At 46.8% G+C, this 22,138-nt stretch overlaps 1 protein-coding gene across 4 annotated transcripts in view; it reads right to left on the bottom strand.

The window, feature by feature from the left end:
• LIMK2 (LIM domain kinase 2) overlaps positions 1 to 22,138 on the bottom strand; it is a 46,394-nt gene that overhangs the window by 4,480 nt on the left and 19,776 nt on the right. For 3 of the 4 annotated variants that reach the window (XM_028709018.2, XM_028709021.2, XM_028709019.2), the window contains 11 exons: positions 17,550 to 17,685; positions 14,758 to 14,867; positions 13,887 to 14,075; positions 12,462 to 12,567; positions 10,062 to 10,258; positions 8,378 to 8,564; positions 5,302 to 5,388; positions 3,723 to 3,854; positions 3,406 to 3,462; positions 1,895 to 1,960; positions 606 to 780 (listed from right to left, as the gene is read on the bottom strand). In XM_028709018.2, coding sequence (XP_028564851.2) covers positions 606 to 780; positions 1,895 to 1,960; positions 3,406 to 3,462; positions 3,723 to 3,854; positions 5,302 to 5,388; positions 8,378 to 8,564; positions 10,062 to 10,258; positions 12,462 to 12,567; positions 13,887 to 14,075; positions 14,758 to 14,867; positions 17,550 to 17,685 — 1,442 coding nt within the window. The remainder of the gene's footprint in view (positions 1 to 605; positions 781 to 1,894; positions 1,961 to 3,405; positions 3,463 to 3,722; positions 3,855 to 5,301; positions 5,389 to 8,377; positions 8,565 to 10,061; positions 10,259 to 12,461; positions 12,568 to 13,886; positions 14,076 to 14,757; positions 14,868 to 17,549; positions 17,686 to 22,138) is intronic. The other variant, XM_028709020.2, reaches the window with a different exon arrangement.

The following is a 22,138-nucleotide window of genomic DNA, read 5'->3' as shown; positions in this document are numbered from 1 at the left end:
GGAAGACTTCCTACCTGAAACCTTGGAAAGCCACTGCTAGTCAGTGTGGACAATATGGAGCTAGATGGATCGATGCTCTGACTCTGTATAAGGCAGCTTCTTATGTTCTTTATTTGGGAAGGGCTAGAGCTCAGGGGTAAAGCACCTGCTTTGCATGCAGAAGGTCTCAGGTTCAATCCCCAGACTCTTCAGGTAGGGCTCAGAGAGACTCTCTGATGTAATCCCTTAAGAGTTGCTGCTGCAAGCCAGAGTAGGCAATGCTGATGTAGATAGACCACGGTCACGGTATAAGGCTGACCCAGCCTAAGACAACTCCTTCTGCACTCTATTTGGGGACTTCCCTGGCTTTTTTTCTGGCCCACATAGGACCAGTCTGGATAGTTGGCCTTGGTGAAGATTTGATGTTTTCATCCCCAAAAAGTTTTTGATTTGAGTTTCTACTGAAATGAGGCTGCATCTTAATGTTGCATTTTAATCTTGTTTTTAAGTTGTATTTTAATCAACTGTTTTTACATCTGGTGTTAGCCGCCCTGAGCCTGGTCTTGGCTGGGGAGGGCGGGGTATAAATAAAATTTATTATTATGATTACTTGTGAAACTTCTTACCGTTCAGCATCTCTGGTGCCATCCAGTAGGGGTTTCCCACCACTGTGTAGCGCTTCTTCCGGTCACTCTTGCGCAGGGTCCGCTTCTTGGCCGATGGCTTCTCCAGGGTGGGCTTCTTCCTTTCCTCTACAATCAGCCGGGAGAGGCCAAAGTCTGCAACCACCACAGTCTTGTCCTGCAGCCAAGAACAAAGTAGGAGGGGCCACTATGAGAGGCCTACTAGTCTGTGGGGATCAGAAGGCGCAGTTTCCCCATGAGCAAAAATATCTATAATAGATGCCCAGGGTCAATAGCAGTGCGTCCCAAAGTGAGCGGTACTACCCACTGGGGAGTGTTGGGTTTACCTGCAGGGGGCAAAGACCATAAAAGGCAAAAACGTACTGAGGGGAGGGGGGCACTGGAGGTATAAGTGACTATTAGACTTTGAAAAGCTGGTATCACTGGATCAATTTCTTTAAAAAAGAACCAATTAAACCACATAGTTTTAAGTGGATTTGGAATAAATGGGCAATTAACCTTTTTCTTTTTGAAAGTGTTTTTATTTGATTTTACGAATTCATTCACACTCATAATCACAAATAATAATAATAAAATTACGCAATATTCTTCTGAATCTTAAGATTTCCCTCCTCCCCTCCATGGGTTCTTTAAGTAACTTTTTCACTGCATATTATAAGTCCATCTAATTCGCAATCCTCCACTGCATCCAAAATCTATGTATCATTGCAAGAGTTATTTGAAACCTGCCAAAGAGTTCAAGTGTTTTCAGTGGCCTTTCAGGTATGATATAAATTTGTCCCATTCTTAGCTGAGGTTTTGATCCTCCTGGTTTCCGATTTTCCCGGTTGGAATAAATGGGCAATTAAACGTTACTGCTCTGAATTTTGTTGTGTGGGTCATGCAAACCACTATTCTGGTTTTTATAGGGTATGTGGAACTGGGAATGATTTCATGGAACCAAGGGGCAGTGGCACCAAAAGTTTGGGAACCACTGGTTTATAGGATCTGGGAGAAGAAGGGAGGAACCACAGCTAAAGGAAAACATAACAGGTATTTTGGGGGGGGCGGCAAATGCACATTGCTTAAGTCACCACCTGCTCTTGGCCTCCAATGAAAACGTCAGGCTTAAAGACACCCAAGTTCTGAGCAACGGTGCACCCCCTCTTGCTGGGATGCATTTACAGCACTAAAGTGGACCTATGAGGTCTCTGTGCGCAGAGAGCCAGAGGGTTCCAACTCTCAGCTGTTTTGCTTGGTGGTGGGCGATGGGGAGAGACCGGGGAACTCACCAGCTTGATCAGGCAGTTGTGGGAGTTCAGATCTCGGTGGATGATGGACATCGAGTGGAGGTAAGCCTGTGAATGGGAGAAAAAGGGGAAGAGAGGCATTTGAACCAACACTGTTCTCCGGTTTGAGTCTGGGCCACTTCCAATGTGGCACTTCTGGCTGAAACCACTCAACACTCCCACTGGCCTGTCTCACAGGCTACCCAAGTACCTCCAAGTCATTGCCCTTGGAGGTGGTTGGGGACAAATAGAAGAAGACACCTACACCCCAGTATGGCTCCCCTTTATCACATACACAGCCCAACAAGACAATGACAAAAATCCACCAACGGCATACAAATCAATATGGCTAACCTGATCCAAAACACCCACCCACCCCACTCACACACGAAAACAAAGACCACCACAGCCAATCACAAACAAACAACCACATCCTAGGCCAACCCCAACCTCTCTCACCACCAAAGGAACACAAGTGAATAGCACAGAACCTGCACAAGCAACGCTGACACGAAACCCCACATATATTAAGTATAATAGAAACATCACCACCTGACCCCAGCCCCCCCCATCTCCCCCCCTTTCCCCTTCTTCTTCCTAATGTTTCAACAAATGAAACTGATCTGTAAAAAAATGTCACTTGGAGAAAAGAGAGAGAGAGAGAGAGAGAGAGAGAGAGAGAGAGAGAGAGAGAGAGATTGCACATACTTTTGTAAACTAAGAAAATCTTTAATAAAATACATTTTTTTTAAAAAAGCCAAGGTGGTGGCTGGGTCTGGGGGTAGAGGAGGCAGGTCACAGGTGGTTTGGTCTGACCCAGAATCCAGTCAGACCAACTGCACTAAAAGCCTATTATGCTGGAGACCACCATGTGTGAGGGGTTCATGTGCAACCACTAGACCACGGCTGCTGAGGATGCAGAAATGAGCCACCAGCTCCACTGTGGTAAGCCACATGTGTCTGAAAACCGGTTGCTGGAAGCCGCAGGAAGGGAGAGCTGTTGCTGCTGCGCTCATGCCCTGCTTTGGGGCTTTCCACTGGGGCATCTGGTTGACCACTGTGAGAACAGGAGCCTGGACCAGATGAGGCCCCTTTGGTCTCATCCAGCAGCCAAGCTCTTCTTATGTCCTTATGACAGCCCCTTTGCCTCTCCAGCAAAGGAACACCCCATCACAACCCTTTCAAAGTCATGAGCCTAGACTGGGGCTTCCTGGGCTGCAAAGCCTTAAGAGGCAAACTCCTGCGCATTGGCTGCTCATTCAGAGCACAGTTCTCATTTCAGAAAGAGAAATAATGCCACTGTTGCCCCCACCGCTAGTGCCTGCCACCTGAGACAATTGCTTAATGCGGTCTAATGGTAGGGCCGGCTCGTTTCTCTCTCAAATGCACCTTTCAATCCCCCTTGCTCAGCATCTCGTATTTTTGAAGCCCTCAAGATGGGGCAGGATATACAACTCAAGACAAGATTCCAGTGGGCAAGAGTGTGTGTTAAATGTGAAGAACCGGGGACTCACCATTCCTGAGGCAATTCCTTTAGCAAAACTGACCTTCTGCTCCCAGGGAAATGGATCCTGCAAGGTAAAAAAGAAGGCCCTCATTAACATGTTCCTCAAACAAGCAACATATCTGTAGTGGAGGAAAGGCGCAATGCTCTTTTCAAAGTCTTTCTCAGGGTGACATTGAGGCTGTGCCGGCTGGGGCTGATGGGAGTTAAGAGTACAAAACAGCTGGAGGGCATCAGGCCTGGGGGAGACTACTCTAGAAGCCAAGAGCCACTGCACTTTTAGGGTCAAATTTCTCCTTGCTCATCTGACAAGCTGCCTTCACTCACCATGTTCCGGAGGAAATCCTTCAGAGTCCCGCCTTCAATGTACTCTGTGAGAAGGTTCAGCTTCTTGTCCTTGTACAGCACGCCAATGAATTTCAGGACGTTGGGGTGATCCAAGCTGCGCATCACCTTCACCTGAGAAGACAAGACAGCAGTCCAAGGGTTTGGGATGCACTGAGACCTCCTTTTGGTGGCTGCGGCTGCTTTTTTTAAAGAAAAAAACCCAAAAAGTATTTGAAGTCTAAGCAGCTCTTGCAGTCCCATCTGAGGGACTGATCCGATCCACACTTGCTCACCTTCAGAACTGCAGTAGCATCAGGGAGCCCAGGAGTGTTGGCCTTGAAGAATATATATATGCCAGTACAGGTTAGAGCATCAGACTGCAATCTGGGAGACCAAGGTCCAAGCCGCCTCTCAGTCACAAAACTCACTGGGCAGCCTTGGGCCAGTCACTATTTCTCAGTCTAACCAACAGGGCTGTTACGAGAATACAATGGGGAAGCAGAGAACTGTCTATGCCACCTTTGAGTTAATACTTTTTTAAAAAAGAAAAGAAATAAAAATGGAAATGAAATATAAACATGCAAGAAAGTACATAAACAAAACAGGGTGGAACTGTGGAGTGGTAAGTTTGATGGGGAAATAGGAATTGGTGTCTGGAGGGTGCAGCAAGAGGTTTAACAGTGTCATCGCTGGCAAATGGCGGGGCACTGGGGCCTCACTTCAAGCAGCAACGTATTTCTTTTTTATATATACATTTATTTTTTAAAGCGTTTATTAATTTTCCAATTAAAACATCTAATTAACATATCATATCAAATCCAATGAAAATAAAAAGCTAAAATAAAAAAGAGTCCAATTGTCTTCCAAATTGTAATAATTTTTGTTTTGGCTTCCCATGGTCTGAATTCCGAAGCGCTTTCAACATCATAGTCCTGCCTCTCACTTTTTTATATATAAATTTATTTGTTTGTTTTTTTCAGATTAAAATTTTTATAGTCACATATCCAACATACAACATAGAAACAAGATTCCAAAGAATCGCCTGGACTTCCCTCCTCCCCCCTTTGTGGGTGCTACCATTCATCATTTCCTCCTGCGTCTTTTATAATAATCCAAATCTTTTACCTCTCCATTGTGTCCAAAATTCACCATTAAACTACAAGTGTTATTCCAATCTCACTAATGATTTTAACTGTTTACAATGGTTTTTAAGATAAATTATAAAATTTCCCCATTCCTCATTAAAATTTTTGGTCTCCCTGATTTCTGATTCTTCCGGTCATTTTAGCCATTTCAGCATAATCCATCAACTTGATCTGCCATTCTGCAGCAACACATTTCAGCCCAGCTCTAGCTTTCCAGAGTGATGTGCAACATTAAATGCAACCCAAGTCTTGGGCATTATCTGCATGGCTTAAAAGACTAAGAGGAGAAGCATGTGACATAATGTTCTTTTGCTCTCTTCTAAGTGGGCAGCCATGGGGTGATCTTCCTGAGCCCCCATTCCTACTGAGGCTGCTGAATAGCAGGACAGCTTAATGCACCCGTTTCAGGACCCGCTTGAAAAGTCTGTGCCTACCTCTGTCAAGAAGGTCTTCTGCGTTTCCTCGTCACAACGGATCAGCTCCTTCATCACCATCACTTTCCCTGTTGCTTTGTGAGTCACCTGAACAGCAAAAGTGAGAAGAACTTAACACGGCGCTTTCAAACCATTGCACGATCTCACTGACCCTCCGTAAAGGGTCACTGGCAGCAGAGTGGCTTCCCCAGGCCTCTTAAGGGTTGCACTTGGCAGAATCAGGAAGGAGCTCTGCACTCCCATAGACCTTCTGTCCTCCTCTCACACTGGGGAATTAACACATTACTTGATCAAAGTAGGAAGTAATGTGTGTGCGCACACAAGGAGGGAGCTCATGGCTTGCTCCTGTACCTCCAGCCCAAGGTTTAGAGGGATGTCTGAACGTAGTCGGCACATTCTTGTCGGTTTACACCTGTCCGCTGTGCTAACAAGATCGCTCTCTGTGAAGCAGAGAAACGGAACACCCCACTTTTAGGCCTGGAAAAGCCAAAAGAAAGCCTCCTGTTTTAGAGAGCTCGTTTCAGTCTATCTGCTTAGAAAAAGAGCTGGCAACGATGTGAACAAGGCTTGAAATGAACAGACTGAAAGCAAACCAAAGGGAGAGGTATGCTGAGCTCTGTGTGAAGTATTCAGCAGTGAAGAGCTGCTATATTGTCATTTATTATCGCTTTCATTTTTGTTACTGCTGTTAATAGTATTATTTCAGTCCATTGCCTGCCCTTCACCCTAAGGTCACAGGGCAGGTTACACCAATTTAAAACACAACATTTAAACAACATAAAATTGCAAAAATAGGGTGGGTCCTAAAATTAGAGAGGTAGTGTGGTGTAGAATGTGGAACTAGGACTTGGGAGGTAAAGGGGAAAAGAAAGGTACCCCTGACCGTTAGGTCCAGTCGTGACTGACTCTGGGGTTGCAGCGCTCATCTCGCTTTACTGGCTGAGGGAGCCGGTGTACAGCTTCCAGGTCATGTGGCCAGCATGACTAAGCGGCTTCTGGCGAACCAGAGCAGCGCATGGAAACACAATTTTCCTTCCCGCCAGAGCGGTACCTATTTATCTACTTGCACTTTGACGTGCTTTCGAAACCTCCCACTCTGCCACGAAGCTCATTGTGTGTGACCCTGGGCCAGTCACTCACTTTCAGTCTACCCTACCTCACAGGGCTGTTGTGGGAATTAAATGAGGGGGAGAACCACGCATGCTAACTTGAGCTCCTTGGAGTAAAAGACAGGATATAAACACAATAAATAAATAATGGATATACATATCAGGTGTCTGAATTAGAATCTGAATTAGAAGACAAGAAGAGGAGGATGTCACCTGCACTGGGCATGACTGGTCAAGCACATAAAGAGGGGCAGCAACTTGCCTGAGACGTTTGACTCCCCTGTGACTGAAACAGAAGACGACGACAACCAGCAATCCTAACCAGTTTTATTTGAGATACATAGCTGTGTTTTGCTTTTATCTAGGTTTTTTTTACTTGAATGTTGTTTGTATTGTTATTGACTTTATGTAAACAGCATAGAGGAGGAGTTGTTTTTTTTACTACAGTAAGTGTTATTACATTTTCTGCAAGTAATCTAAAAGTCCCCTGCTTTTCCAAAACAAATGTGCAGCAGCACAGGAAAGGAGGGTGCTAGGTTGTTGTACGTCTCCTTTAAAAGGAAGGCCATGCAGAAAGGACGTTCAGAAGGCAAGGGCAAGCCGGATGCTCCACCCCCCCCAACCAACACAGTAGCCTTGCAGAATGTGGAGTGTTGGGGCGTTGGCTGCAGCCCAGGGTGGGGGGTGGGCAGCGTGCACAAATCAGAGGCCGGGGTTAGTCTGAGGGCTCTCGCCTGAGTGGGAATGCTCATCACAAGGCATGCTGCAAAGAGAGCATTGGGCTTACCTGCACCTGCTACGTGCCTACCCACAGAAGAGGAAGGAGAAGGAGAAGAAACAGGTTCATTAGTAAGAAAAGGTAAAGAGGAGCTGGAATGTGGCATATACCCAAGGATGCAGGCTAAAACAGGGCATGGTTATAAGCCGCTTCCCAGGGGCAAAAGAACATAAGAAGAGCTTGCTGGATCAGGCCAATGGCCCATCTAGATCAGCACCCTGTTCTCACAGGGGCCAACCGGATGCCTGTGGCAAACAAGCAGGAAACAATCACTAGAGTCCCCTCCCCACCTGTAGTTCCCAGCAATGGCATTGCTGCCTCCAGCTGTGGAGGGCAGAGCATAGGCAGCGTGGCTGGTAGCCATGGATAGCTGAATTTTCCTAATCCTCATTTAAAGCCATCTTGGTTGGTATCCTCCACAGCCTCCTGTGGCAGCGAGTTCCACAGGTTAATTGCGCGCTGCATGAAGGAGCACTTTCTTTTCTCCGTCCTGAATCTTGCTTCCACATTGTGCCAGAGTCAAAATATAGGACAGACTATCCCCAAATCAGAACTCCAGGTGTTCTGGAGGATGGAGCAGGGCCACGGATGAACTCAGCCTAGAAGCTGTGGTCCAACAGGGCCACCGTTTTCCTAAACAGGAGAATTGGCTCAAGCACAAAGTTTTCACAGAAGATGAAATGATTGGCAAACAGAGCATCGGTGCCGAAGAAGCTTAGCTACGGCTACTCAGGCTCTTGCGCCCCAGATCAGGATGAAGGTGGGGAGAGCCACCTTAAAACTCTGCAGTCAGAGATGTGTAGGAAGTTGCCTTATACTGCGCCAGACATTGGCTCATCTACTTCAGCACTGTCTACACTGACTGGCAGCAATGGCATCAGGGTTTCAAGCAGGAGCCTCTCCCAGCCCTACCTAGAGATGCCGGGGACTGAACCTGGAACCTGCTGCAAGCAAAGCAGATGCTCTAACAACCACTGAGCTATGGCCCTTTCCCATTCAGTGTCAGCTGCACCAACTTCAAGGACAGCAAAACTAACAGTGAAACAATTGCTGGGAGAAACCTGATGGGACAAATGATGATCCTGATTAATGAAACACCATTAATGTGAGAAGCAGACACGCCCCGTTCCGGGGTAGGGGGATCTGTTGGGAGAGAAAGGTAAGAGAGTATCTGCAACAGTTTCCTCACCTTGATAGCCTGGCCGAAGAAGCCTTTTCCCAAAACCTCCCCGTGGATCAGATCACAGGGGCGGAAGATCTGCTGGGAACCACTTGTGGATGAGCGGAGCGATTCGGAACGGCTGATATCCCGGCTGAGGAGGAGCGGTTCCTTTGGGGAGCTGGGGCCAGGGGACTTGGAGATGCTGTTGCTTCGCCTGGGGTGGAAGACGCAACCAAGGTTAGATCTTTTGCTGGAAGTCCAAGCTGCAGGCTCCCTGTTCTCCAGCTCGTTGGGATGGGAGGAAGAGATGCATACGAAGCAAACCTAGGTTCGCCAGACCACGCTCCACAATAAATGAACATGTGTAACAACAGTATAAAAGAGCCACACTGTGATCGAATTCAGGGCTGCGTTTAGTACGCCACCCAAAACCAAATCAGATTGGATGCACTGTGCTGTGATCACGGGACAGGGGGCACTTAAAAAAAATTATTCATTTATTATTATAAAAAATATTTACATACCGCTGTTTCATTAAAAAACATACCACAGTGGTTTACAACCGTATCCTGGACCCAAGTTGTTCAGGGCTTTGTAAATCTATATAGGAACCTTGAATTTTTGTCCTGGGGGCACTCTTGTCAAAGTTCATGTGACTTATGTCTTGGTACCAAACTTATCCAATATTGTCCTTATTTATCACAGTTACAAACCACTGTATTCTCCAAGGAGCTCAATGTGATGTACTGTCAGGCTTGAGGAATTCTCTCCCTCCCCCCAATGGTTTCAAGAAGCAGGGAAGAAACAAGGAGGCTGTTATGATTTATTCAGTCATTATGGCAGAAGACGAAGATTCCAGTCCTTCTGCCATGATGGAAGGAGGAGGAGCCAGAGTGAGCAACTCCCTCTTTCCCAACAGCATCTGACCCTATGGTGGCCCCCCAGGGTCAAATGCCTCTGTGTCTGTTGCTCTTGCACCCTTAACGAATGACATGTTCTAGGGGATGGTGGATCATCTATGCTGTCTAATGAAGTGTCCGCTGGCTGCTCTGTCTCTCCCCCTGCTTCTCCTAACACCTAATAACTTAGCTGCTCGCTTGTCTCTGACTTGTTATCTCCCTCACAGTCTGGCTGTAATTCAACACAGCCTCCCTCTTCCCTGTCAGCTACAGGTGAAGGGGGAGGAGGTGATCGCCACCATTCCTCTTCCTCTTCATTCCAGTCCCTGACATGTACATAGTTCTCCCTCTCCTCATATGATCACCACAACAACCCTGTGAGGTAGGTAGGACTGTGAGGCAATGACTGGCCCGTGGTCACCCAGGGAGCTTCATGGTTGAGAGGGGATTCATACCCTGGTCTCCCAAGGTCCTAGTCCAACTTTTGCACTGCACTGGCTCTTAGTAGTCCTTAGTAGCAAGTAGGGCAGGAGGCAGGAATATGTTGGATACACACATTAGAGTATCAGGCCTTCCCCAAAATTGAATCTTCCAGATGTTTTGGTCTACAACTCCCATCAGCTTCAGCCAGCAGAGAATGCTGCAGTTCAAAACTGCTGGAGGGTGCCAGGTTGAGAAGAGCACTATGTTAAAGGGGTCAGCCTAAATTCCTCTAGTCCAACCTCCTGCAAAGTGAAAAGCTATATAGCCAAAATAAAATGCTAGTTGAATGTCAGTAAAAATTTTGGGGGTAGCCTCCCCGGCCTTGGTACCTGAGGGAGCGACGCCGCAGCGTTCCTTCCAGGTTCTCCTTTAGGTCCAGAGCTGATATGGGGCAGGGTGATGACGGCTTTTTCGTGCGCCCGGGCATCCGGGCATCCAGACGCAGTCTGTCGAGACGCTGAGAGACGGGGTCATGCTCGATCAACAGCTGGAGGGTTTGGCTTGTCTTGCGAATCAGGTCCTCTACCTGAGAAGCAAACCCAGGAATAAGGAAGTTGCACAATGAAGGCGAGAGAGACCTCCAAGGGAGCACCTCCAGGGGTCATTCAAACAGAAAGTTGTTGATAGCACAGACATCCTGGCATTGGTAAGCTAACCTCACACAAAAACCTCAACCTTTGCCTCAATTCAACCTACAAGAGGTTTAAAGGGGACCCCTGACCATTAGGTCCAGTCGTGACCGACTCTGGGGTTGCGGCGCTCATCTCGCTTTATTGGCTGAGGGAGCCGGCATACAGCTTCCGGGTCATGTGGCCAGCATGACTAAGCCGCTTCTGGCGAACAAGAGCAGCGCACGGAAACGCCGTTTACCTTCCTGCCGGAGCGGTACCTATTTATATACTTGCACTTTGACGTGCTTTCGAACTGCTAGGTTGGCAGGAATCTACTTGCACTTTGACGTGCTTTCGAACTGCTAGGTTGGCAGGAGCAGGGACCAAGCAACGGGAGCTCACCCTGTCACATGGATTCGAACCGCTGACCTTCTGATCAGCAAGTCCTATTCTCTGTGGTTTAACCCACAGCGCTATCCGTAAATCAGGACGCAGGTTTCTGTGACTGTCCACAGTTAATTATGTAATTATGGCCGTCTCTGTACTCTCTGCATTTCTTCTCCTCACTGCTTACAATCCTACACCAAACCATGTGTCCATATATGCCTGCAATATGCTGATGACCCACAGCTGTACTTCTTCTTTACATCTGAAGATTTGGCAGTGGATGTGCTGGACCATTGCCTTGCCTCATTAACGGACTGGATGAAAGCCAACAAACTGAAGCTCAATCCAGATTAAGACTCAGGCACTGTTAGAGGGGGGTTCCCTAGAATGGATGGATTGGATGTTGCCTGTTCCTGATAGGGTTACGCTCCCTCTGAAGTACATAGTTTGGGGCTACTTCTGGAACCCTTGCTGTTGCTTGAGGTTCAGGTGTCCTCAGTGACATGGAGTGCCTTCCATCAGCTTCGGCTGGTGGCCTAGCTGTACCCTATTTGGACAGGGATAACCCTAACTTCTGTCATCTATGTTCTGGCAACCTCTGGGTTAGATTACTTCAACGTTATATATAGGGCTGCCTCTGAAGAAAGTTTAGAAACTTCAGCTGGTGCAGAATTTGGCGGCCAGGCTGCTTACCAGTGGAAAATAGTTTGAGCATATTACACCGATCCTGGCCTGACTGTACAGGCTGCCAATTAGTTCATGGGCCCAATTCAAAGTGCTGGTTTTGACCTGTAAATCCTTTTAACAGCTGGAATTAGTGCAGTTACGGATGCCACATAATACCAATTCTGCATTTTTAAGAACTTGATCTTTTGGCATGACAGCACCTACACTTCGGAACTCCCTGCTAAAAACAATTTTGTCTAGGCAAGCCTACCCAGTTTTTAGAAAGCTGATTTGAGTTTTAACCTGTTTTTAGTCTACTGTTAATTTAACTTTTCAAGTGTCTTGAATTAATGTTAATTATTCTCAACAATTTTATTGCTTTATCTTTTTTGTAAATCTCTTTGGGGTTTTGTTTTGTTTTTACAATCAAGCAGTGTATAAACATTACAAAATAAATGAACAAACAAATAATGTACCTGACAAAGTTGCCCTCAGTCCACAAAAGCTTGTTATGCGCTAATAAATTTTGTTAGAATCTTGCGGCACCTTAAAAACCTACGTTGTTCAAACTGTTTGCAGTAGCCCATATTCCAGTGAGGGGGCTTGTATTTATGCCACATACAAAAGAGAAGGAATTGTCCACAACTCACAAATGTGAGAACTTTGCTTGCGCCTTGAGATACATTGAAGACAACTGAGGGACCAGAGCAAAGGCCCAAGTGGCTAAGAAAAAACAACACTGCCTTATACCCAAGTCTGTCTATTGGTCCATCTATAGTGCAGAGTTGTCTACTCCAGCCTTCACCAACTCCCATCAGCCATACGACACAGGGGCTGATGGGAGTTGTAGTCTAAAACACCTGGAGGGCACAAGGCTGGCCGACTGGCACCAGCTCTCCAGGGTTCCCAGCAGAGATCTTTATAGCAATGCCATGGATCAATCCTGAATCCTTCTGCATGAAAAGCATTTGCACCAGCCCTGAGCTATTCTCTCTTCTCCATTCTGTTCTATTTCCCAAATCACCAGGAACAAGAAATGAACTTAAAGAGATGTCCAGGCCGTACCTCTTCTGTTTGTAGTGTGCGAATCGGGGTCCCATTGATCTCCAGGATCTTGTCTCCAGGGTGAATAGCGTTCTGGACATCAGGACTAATATGCTGTCGGTTGACTCTATAAACAAAGAGGGAGGGTCATGTGACAGCAGAACTATTTTTATTTTTCTGGGTCTCCAAGGAGCGGAGAAAAATTGAGAAAAAGCTTTCTGATATTCCACTGTCGTAGGAAATAAGTATTTTTTCAAATTGGTACTGAAGTTTTACACTAGCTAACCATTTCACTGTTCTTGAGGATGTGAGGGCAGTTGTATCAGTTTGTATTCCTACGTCCAAAACTCTTTGTTTAAAAATATTTCTAGTGACATTTCCCAGTGGATTCAGTGCCTGTAAAGAGAATCCAAAATATCTGGATAATAGTTCTGAAAGTTTTGCAGTGAAAAGTTTCCTAGACTGTTTGATCTCTGTTCCTCTAAAAACATATCAGGAAACCCGTCTTTCATCAGCTGATTTCTACTACACCAGTAATTTATCACCCTGACATAATTTAGACCAGAAACCGTTTCATTCCTGATTCTGCTCTAATTAAATAAGCTGGGGTAATTTTTGAAACCCCTAAAATCACACACACAAACAAAATGGCTTTGAACTCTCAATTTTAGTAAAATCTGCAATGCTCCAAATTTTCACAGCAAGAATTCATATCAGTCTCATTGTTGCTTTTAAAAAATGGCACAATGACTATCCCTGGTTATTAAAAATTCAGCAGTCTGTTTAAAGATTTAAAGCAGGCTACTTGTTTTTCTTTATTTGTAAAGTCCAAGGTGCTGAGGCTGAGAAGGTTATGATAAGGTAACTGGGAGATTTCATCAGCTCTGGCTCTTTAGAATTAAACAGTTACTCGTGTTTAGTTTTCCTGCCTTGACTAAAAAACCTTTAGATTTGACATTATTAATGACTAAACCATTTTCTGGACTGTCTTAATCTTCTCAGGCCCACTTGAGGTGTCAAAAGGAACATATCTTCTCAATAAATACTGTGCATTTACCAGTCTCTTAAAGCTTTGGGAACATGATAACTCCAATTGTGCAGAGTCATTGCGATATAAAACCAAAGTTAAAAAGATATATATACAGCCTTGAGGGAGACTTTTATATGTCAACATGGCGAAGAGGGAAAAGGAAGAGCTAAAGTAATACGATACAATCATTCCCTTTGATCTCTCAACCAGAGTCTCTAAGAAGGACAAACAGTATAAATGTCCATAATTAAAATAGGCAATTAAACAACACAGCAATTTAATATTGTATTGTTTAACTGCATATTTTAACTACGAGCGTTTATACTGTAATGCTTGTGTGTTTGGCTTTTATACTTAAACTTAGCTTAGAAGCGTGTTTTGGCATTAAGCAGTATACAAACTGATTTATCACCTACTCTTTCACTTGGACGCTAGTGGCATAGGTTGAGCAGCCACCTTCGACAGCCACCGTGAATCCTCGCTTGCCATCAGTGGCCGCAGGCATGGAGATGAGGGTCAGCGTGTAGGGCAGCTGTTCACACAGGAACTCTGTGGACAACCTCTCAATCATCGGCGTCAGAACAATCTGGTTATGGCATTTGCCACTAAACAGAAGAGCGGAGAACGTTATGCTGGAACTGCCGGATCCATCCCTCCCCTCACCCCACCAATAATAATAATAATAATCATAATAATAATTTATTTATTCCCCAGCCACTCTGGGCGGCTCCCAATCAAGTGTTAAAAACAATACAGCATTAAATATTAAAAACTTCCCTAAATAGGGCTGCCTTCAGATGTCTTTTAAAGATAGGATAGCTGCTTATTTCCTTCACATCTGAAGGGAGGGCGTTCCACAGGGCGGGCGCCACTACCGAGAAGGCCCTCTGTCTGGTAACCTCACTTCTCACAATGAGGGAACCGCCAGAAGGCCCTCGGCGCTGGATCTCAGTGTCTGGGCTGAACGATGGGGGCGGAGACGCTCCTTCAGGTATACAGGACTGAGGCCGTTTAGGGCTTTAAAGGTCAGCACCAACACTTTGAATTGTGCTCAGAAACGTACTGGGAGGCAATGCAGATCTCTCAGGACCGGTGTTATGTGGTCCCGGCGGCCACTCCCAGTCACCAGTCTAGCTGCCGCATTCTGGATTAATTGCAGTTTCCGGGTCACCTTCAAAGGTAGCCCCACATAGAGCACATTGCAGTAGTCCAAGCATTGGACCCCCCTGCCTGCATTCCACCCCCTGCCCCCCACAGTTGCAGTATGGGCTTCTAACTTCCCCTTACCAGTAGAGGGCAGAGTGCTGCACCAATGCATATGTGTCGCCATCTTCAATGATCACCTTGCAGCTCATACACGCAAAGCATTCTGGGTGGTACTTGTATTCACCAGCCACCTGCAGAGAAGCGAGGTTTAAGCCAAGGTGGAGAGCAGACAAAGGGAAAGCAACAAAGGCGCTTTCGGACCCAGAAAAGTCAAGAGAGAAATCTCAACTGTGCCGTAGCCACATCAACCCTTTTCCTGAAACCGGACGGCACACCGCAGCGTCAAACCAAAGTTTGCAATTGCTGGCTGGAGGGGCATTTTGTCACTTCGGCTGCTCCTGGAAAAGCAGGCCTAACTTAAAAGCATGTGAGAGAAGGGAGGAAGAGGAGGATGTTGCAAGGAGTGTGGGTATTATCTGTCTCAAGTGGGGGCTTAATAGTTAAACTGTGGAACTCGCACCCACAGGAGCCAATGATGGCCACCAGCCCATATAGATTTAATAGAGGATTAGACAAATTCACAGTGGAGAGGGCTGTCAGTGGCTACTATGCTCTGCCTCCACAGCTGAAGACAGTAACGCTTCTGAATACCAAGGGCTGGAAGCTACAGGAAGAGAGAGGCCTCTTGTGCTCAGGGCCTGCTTGTGGGTTTCCCATTGGGGCATCTGGTTGGCTTCAATTTTACTTGTCCCATTTCAACCAGCCTGAAATGGCACAAGTTAAATGTGTATAAGTTGGGATTGTACTGTAATAGCATATACATGAATACAGTAGTACTGTACAGGTATTTGGGGCTGCGCTTCCCCTAGAATCCACTAGGGGTCTCAAAAAGCATTTTTTAAATATGAACACAGCCTCTTGCTAGGGGAAATGAGCTGTTGGCCTGCAGAGCTTCCCCTACAGCAGTTGTCTTCAACCTTTCAAAACTCGGGACTCCACCTTCAGCCCTAACATGCATATGGGGATCTGTTTCTTAACTTTCTACAGCATCTCAGATTCAGAGCTAAGTGCTGTCTAGTCTAGCGGCCCTAATAAGCTTTAAATCAAGACATGGAGAGTTTCGCCTGCAGTCAGAAGAAAGATACCTTCACTTTGTTCTGAATAATTTTATATATTTATATTAACGTACTGCATTTATATCCCACCTTTTTCTCCATGGAGCTCAAGATGAAATCAGACTGATGCTTTAACCACTATACCACGCTGGCTCTCAGTCCCACACTTCAGTGCAGACTCACTCAACCTGGTGCCCTCCTGCCATTTTGGACTACAGTTCCCATCAGCCCCTGCATCATTCAGCCCAGAGACAATGTTCTATAACTCTGGCCCAATCCTGTGCACAGATATGTTCACACACACGAGTGTGAATGACAGGAAGTGTGTCCTTTCTGCCAGCAATGGATGATGCAGAACCAGTATACTGCAGTGGTGGTTAGAGGGTCAGACTGGTACCTGGGAGACCAGGGTTCAAATCTCCACTCAACCATAAAGCTCACTGGGTGACCTTATAGTAACCTTGGGCCAGTCACTATTTCTCAAGTCTAGCCTACCCTCAAAGGGTGTTGGGTAGATGAAATGAGGAGCGGAAGAACCATGTACATCACTTTGTGAGAACATAGAAACATAGAATCGTAGCCTTGGGAGGCACTCATGGTCATCTAGTCCAACCCCCTGCAATGCAGGAATCTCAGCTAAAGCATCCATGGCAGATGGGATGTAAGTGTAAATAAATAAACAGACCATGTCACAGGACAGAGGAAACTGTTTTAGACTGATTCAGATTCTTGGCCCATCTAGCTTAGTATTGTCTACACTGACAGGCAGCATCTTTCCAGGGTTTCAGGTAAGGAACATTCCCAGCTGTACCTAGAGATGCTGCTGGGGACTGAACCTGGGACCTTCTGCATGCAAAGCAGGGTCTCTACCACTGAGCCATGGCTTCCCCCCGGAAGTACCATGTACATCACCACAATTGTGTTCCTTGGATGAAGAGTGGGATATAAATGCAATAGCAATAATGGAACTGTTTGGAAGCAAAAAGCTCCTTTCGGTTTTTTTTGCAAAAGGATGCACCTCCCACTGAAAAAATCTTCCATTTGCCAAACCTGTTGAGAGGTTCAATATCGTATTACAAAGACAGGAGCCTGAGTCCCAAGAACAAAGGCGAAGTGCCTTACGGCATGCACAGCCTGGAGGCCGAACAGGAAACACTTTTGTCTTGTGCTCCGTCCCAAAACATTTCACAACAAAGCTGCTCCTCCTTCCTGCCAGGCCCTTCCCAGAAGACACACTGTGGGGGGGGCAGGGGGGGGGAATATAGCCTGATGTCATCATTAGGGCTTTGAATCCTAACCTTGCTCAGTCACTGTATTACAGAGTTGGAAGGGCCTCCAAAGGTCATCTAGTCCAACCCCCTGCATTACAGGAATCACAGTTAAGGAATCCCTGGCAGATGGTCATCCAGCCGAAAACCTCCAATGAAGGAAAGCCCACCGCCTTCAGAGGTAGTCCGTTCTGCTGTGGAACAGCTCTTCCAGTCAGGAAGTTCTTCCTAATGTTTAGTTGGAATCTCCTTTCTTGTAATTTGAATCCACTGGTTTGGGGTCCTACCCTCTGAAGCAGCAGGAAACCAACACAGAGTAACTAGTGGAGATTTGCAGTGGCTTCAGATGCTGAGTTTCCCCCATCCTGCATCATCATCATCATCATCATCATTTACATAGCACCCTATACCCCCAGGTCTCAGGGTTGTTCACAACATAAAATTCTGGGGATACTCAGAATGGGAAGCAGAAACAAAGCCAAATCCTTACCATGACTGGCCCAGTCATCAGCAGAGAGCAGCCGTGGCAAGACTCGCCAAATTTCCTCCAGTAGTCCTTGTGGCAGTAGAGTTTCCCATCCTTTTCATAGTACCAGTTTGTGAGGAGGTCCTGGCACTCGGAGCAACTAGGAGGCAAAACAAAGGATGGGAGGTAAGACCTACATCTGCCAACCTGCAACCTGCAACCTGCCAGGCTATGGAGTAAAGGGAAGTCCCTTTGGGGTGCTCTATGTCAGGCATGTCCAAAGTCCGTTTCGGGTGCCTAATCTGGCCCACTGGTCGGCTTAATCTTGCCCCTGTGGCAGTTTATTTCCTGGGGTAAAATCCTAAAAAAAAAACCTCAACAACTTCAATCCTAAAAGAAGCTCAACAACTTTGGATGGCCCCCACGGCCCTTCACTTCATCAAATCTGGCCCTTGTGAAAAAAGTTTGGACACCACTGGTCTATGTAGTAAGCAATGAATAAATGCAGTAAATAATACTAAGTAGCATTCAGCTTGCCCAGAGGAGACCCACTGAAATTAATGAGCCTGTCCATTAACTTCAGTGGGTCTACTCTGATCAGGGCAGCACTTTATACCAACTAATGATAATACCAATAAGAATAAGTGTGGCCACTGCATGACATATATATCTGTTTTTAAACCTAACATAATAACTAAACTTTGCAATAACTCTACCAACTTTCCATTTTTTGGTAAGACTTCCCTTTTCTCTATACACTAATATACTACTCAGCACAGAAATAAAAAGCCTGGAAGGAAGCCAGAAGAACCTGGATTTAAGTCTCCAGACAAACTCCCTGGACCCAACCTGGGGAGCTCTGGCTATTTTGGACTACGACTCCCATGAGCCCAATGCCAGCATGACCATATGATGCTGGGGCAGATGGGAAGAGTGGCTCAGACCTGTGGAACACTGGGGCTGGAGGTTGTTGTAGTCCAGAGCGGCTGGAGGGCACCAGGTTGTACAAAGGCTGTCCCAAAAGTGATCTGCGGATGGGTGGATGAATAGAAGGCACCCCTCTGAGGCCCGCAAGAAAGCAACGTGGAGAAGGAAGCCTGAATGCTGAGGTGGTGGTCACTCTCCAGGACAAGAGGATGGTCTCTGACCCTCCCACTGCAAAACTCATGATCCTTGGACCATTATGAACATAGCACCAAGGCGAGGTGACCATGCACACAGAACCAATGTCCCTAGCTCACAGGGCCAGGAGGCAGGTCAGAGTATATCTATCTGCCCAGTGATTTGTAATGCTATTTCTAAGGCAGGTGCAGGTCTCTGTCCGACAATGGACACAACATCACCAGGCTCTGCATATCACCACCTCCCAGGTGAACAGCCTGAACTACTCTCTTGAAAACCCACCAAGACCTTCTCACAGGAGAGAGCAAGCTTCCTTTGCCCATCTGTTTCGGGACAATTGCTTCGAACTGTGTTTCATTTTCTGGTGGCACAAGGAGAGGGGGATCCCAAATGATGACTGGGCTGTTGAACCCTGCTTAGCATATATGAAAAGAAAGCAATTTTTCACACCTCTGGAATTTAGTCCCGCAAGACGTAGAAATGGACACCCACTGAGATGGCTTTAAAAGAGGGCTAGACAAATTTCATGGAGAAGGATGCCTATAGCCAGCAGCCACAATGGTTATATGCGATGTTCACTGCTGGAGGCAGTATGTCTCTGAATACTAGTTGCTGGAAGCTACAGGAGAGGAGCTTGCTGCCGCACTCAGGTCCTGCTTGGAGGCATCTGGGTGGCATCTGGGTGGCTGCTGTGCGGACAGAGGGGCACCCTTTGGCCTGATCCAACACTCTTCTTATGGAACCTCCAGGGCCAGAGGCAGTCTATCTAGATTCCTAGGTTCTTTGGGGTGTTTGGTCCCTTTGAGAAGAAGATGCTAGACCAGGGGTCTGCAACCTTTAAGACAAAAAGAGCCACTTGGACCCATTTCCGAAGAAAAAAACACTGGGAGCCGCAAAACTCGTCATTATAAAAATAACTTTTTTGTCACTTTTTATTATTATTTCTTTGTTTGACCCCTCAGAATTACTCCTCCTCATAGAAATAAACGTTAAATTAACAAGTTACCTTTTTGTGTGTGTGTTTTCTTCACTCCCCTTCAAAACAGTGACCAGCGTACATCCCCCTTACAATGTAGCGGGCTGGCGGGAAGGTGACGTTGGGACGGTGCATGACTAACGTACACACCGCCCCCATGCGACGTCACAGCCAGTACAGCGCCCGCCACAGTGGGGAGTGTCGGGGCGCACAATGCGCCTCCTCCCCTCACTAGTATCCGTCCCGGTACCGCGGCAAAGGTGTAAAAGAGCCACATGCGGCTCCGGAGCCGCGGGTTGCAGACCCCTGTGCTAGACTATATGGTCTTCCTTTGGCCTGATTCTCCCAGGCCGCTGCTTACGGTCTTAAAGCAGCCTCCCCTAGGCTGAATAAGGAAGGGAGTGCTTAGCTACCAGTAATTACTAAGGTGTTTTTATACATAAGCCAGTGGGCCCTGCCCAACTTTTACCCAGATAAGCGAGCTAACCCTACTATGGAAACGCCGCCTCCTCAGCATGCAGCTGCGTGCCTGGAAGCATCAAATCTTGCCTCTCCTTCAGCTTCTAGCCTGTAACTTAAGTTGATAAGATTGACCTGGCAAGTGGGACCAATGAGCAAAGAGGTGCCTATCTGTCCAGCAGCAAAAAGGATTTGGAATTGTTAAATAGCAGAGGATAGGCTTTGTGCCTGTCACTCTGAGAGAGGCAAGGTGCTCTACTCTTGGCACTGCACCAGATAAAACAACAGCAAGACTCGGGGAAAGAGAAAGCAAGTATTTAAGATTCCCACTGGCCTGGATGGTTTGTCCAAAAGACTTGCTCATCAGCATGCAGCGAACCCCGGCAGAAATTCCAAGATTTAGCTACAGGTTCAGATGCTGGACCTCTGGGCAAGGTCTTGTTTGGGGTGACGCACATGCCATTAGTCACATTCCAAGTAGGAACACGCTTCCTGCAATGACCGGGCAACCATAAACTCTGCTCATCCCTCCACCCCACCCTCCTCCCTTTCCTTAGAAGTGGGGAAAGCAGCTGACTAGCTGGTGCTAGAGGTCTGGGTCAGCCACCCCCAACCTGGTGCCCTCCAAATGTTTTGCACAACTCCCGCCACTAGCCCCAGTCAGCAAGGTCATGTGGGACAACTACTTCCACCAACCCCAGTTAGCAAGGCTGAACAGGTGCTCTTTTCAGTATGTGCATTGAATTTCTATCTGGAGAGTGAGTTTTGGCTCGCCCTGTCATTCAGGGCTCTCCCTACCACTTGTGGACTCCAACAGGGCCACTATGGCTGCTGGTGCTTGCTCTAGCACCGGGTGCCGAGCAACCTCCTGAAGGTGCTTCAAGTTCTCCTCCACCCTGATGCTGGTACCCCTGGTTGTCACAGTATTAGGAATGCTCTCGGCTGCAGAGCACCCTGGGGGTTGTAGTCCAGGTCTGGCTGCTCAGTCTTTGCCCATCCTAAGTGCCATTCAGATGGTTCAGACTACAACTCCCATCAGCCCCACCATAATACGGTTGTACTGACTTAGGCTGATGGGAACTGTAGCCCGAAACACCTGGAGGGCACCAGGTTGGGGAAGGTTGCTCAGGACACCAGAAACCAAAGGAGGAGTTCCAGATCGGCTCTCGTCCACTGAGCGAAATTCTAGGCATTGCAATTTGCTTTGCCAAAGCTGGTTATCCTTCTGTGCTGCTTTATCTACAGAGGTTGCACGTTACAAATTCTAGGAAGCTGAGGAAAGTTGAAAGGGGGCTGCTGGTGCAACACAATTCTGGGGGAAAGGTGAGGGGCTGAGGCGCATTAAGAAAACCCATCCCTTGTGACGTCACAGTAAACAAATCCAGGCAGGGCAAATTCACAGAAGTCCGCCCAGGCCTGCAGAAGCCCAGTGCACATTCCCAAGGCTGCTTCCAGAATGTGAGTGAAATAACAAGTGCTTTAGCTTCACACACAGCTATGCGCTGCATAGAATCACAGTGCTGGAAGGGATCCCAAGGGTCATCTAGTCCAACCCCCTGCAATGCAGGATCCTTTGCCCAATGTAAGGCTCGAACCCACAACCCTGTAAGAGTCTCATGCTCAACTGACTGAGCAGGATTATTTTTACGGTGCTGTTCCTAAGCGTTCAGAGCACACCGTGTGAGTATTTCCACAATCATTGCAGTCACCATGTTAAGGCAGACCCTATTTCAGATGGGAATGAGGAGTGGCTCAGAAATGATAGCTTGCCTAAGTCCACACCCTCACTCAAGAAGCTCATGGCCAATATTGGTTTTTTAAAAAATAAAATCTAAGTACTTGCTCTCTTGCAGATTACAAAGTCATAGGAAGTTGCCTTATCCCAAGTCAGACCATTGAACCATCTAGCTTATTACTGTCCACACTGACTGGCAGCAGCTCTCCAGGATTTCAGGCAGGAATCTTTCCCACTTCTACATACAGATGGAAGTGTGTGATGAAATAAATGCTTCTGAGTCTGTCCTGTGTCAGAAGCACATTCCTGAAGCAGCTGCAA

Source organism: Podarcis muralis, chromosome 16 (genome assembly GCF_964188315.1).
Source record: "Podarcis muralis chromosome 16, rPodMur119.hap1.1, whole genome shotgun sequence".
NCBI lineage: Eukaryota > Metazoa > Chordata > Lepidosauria > Squamata > Lacertidae > Podarcis > Podarcis muralis.
Note: the sequence above shows the minus strand (reverse complement) of the source record. Positions and strands in the feature narration are given on the sequence as shown.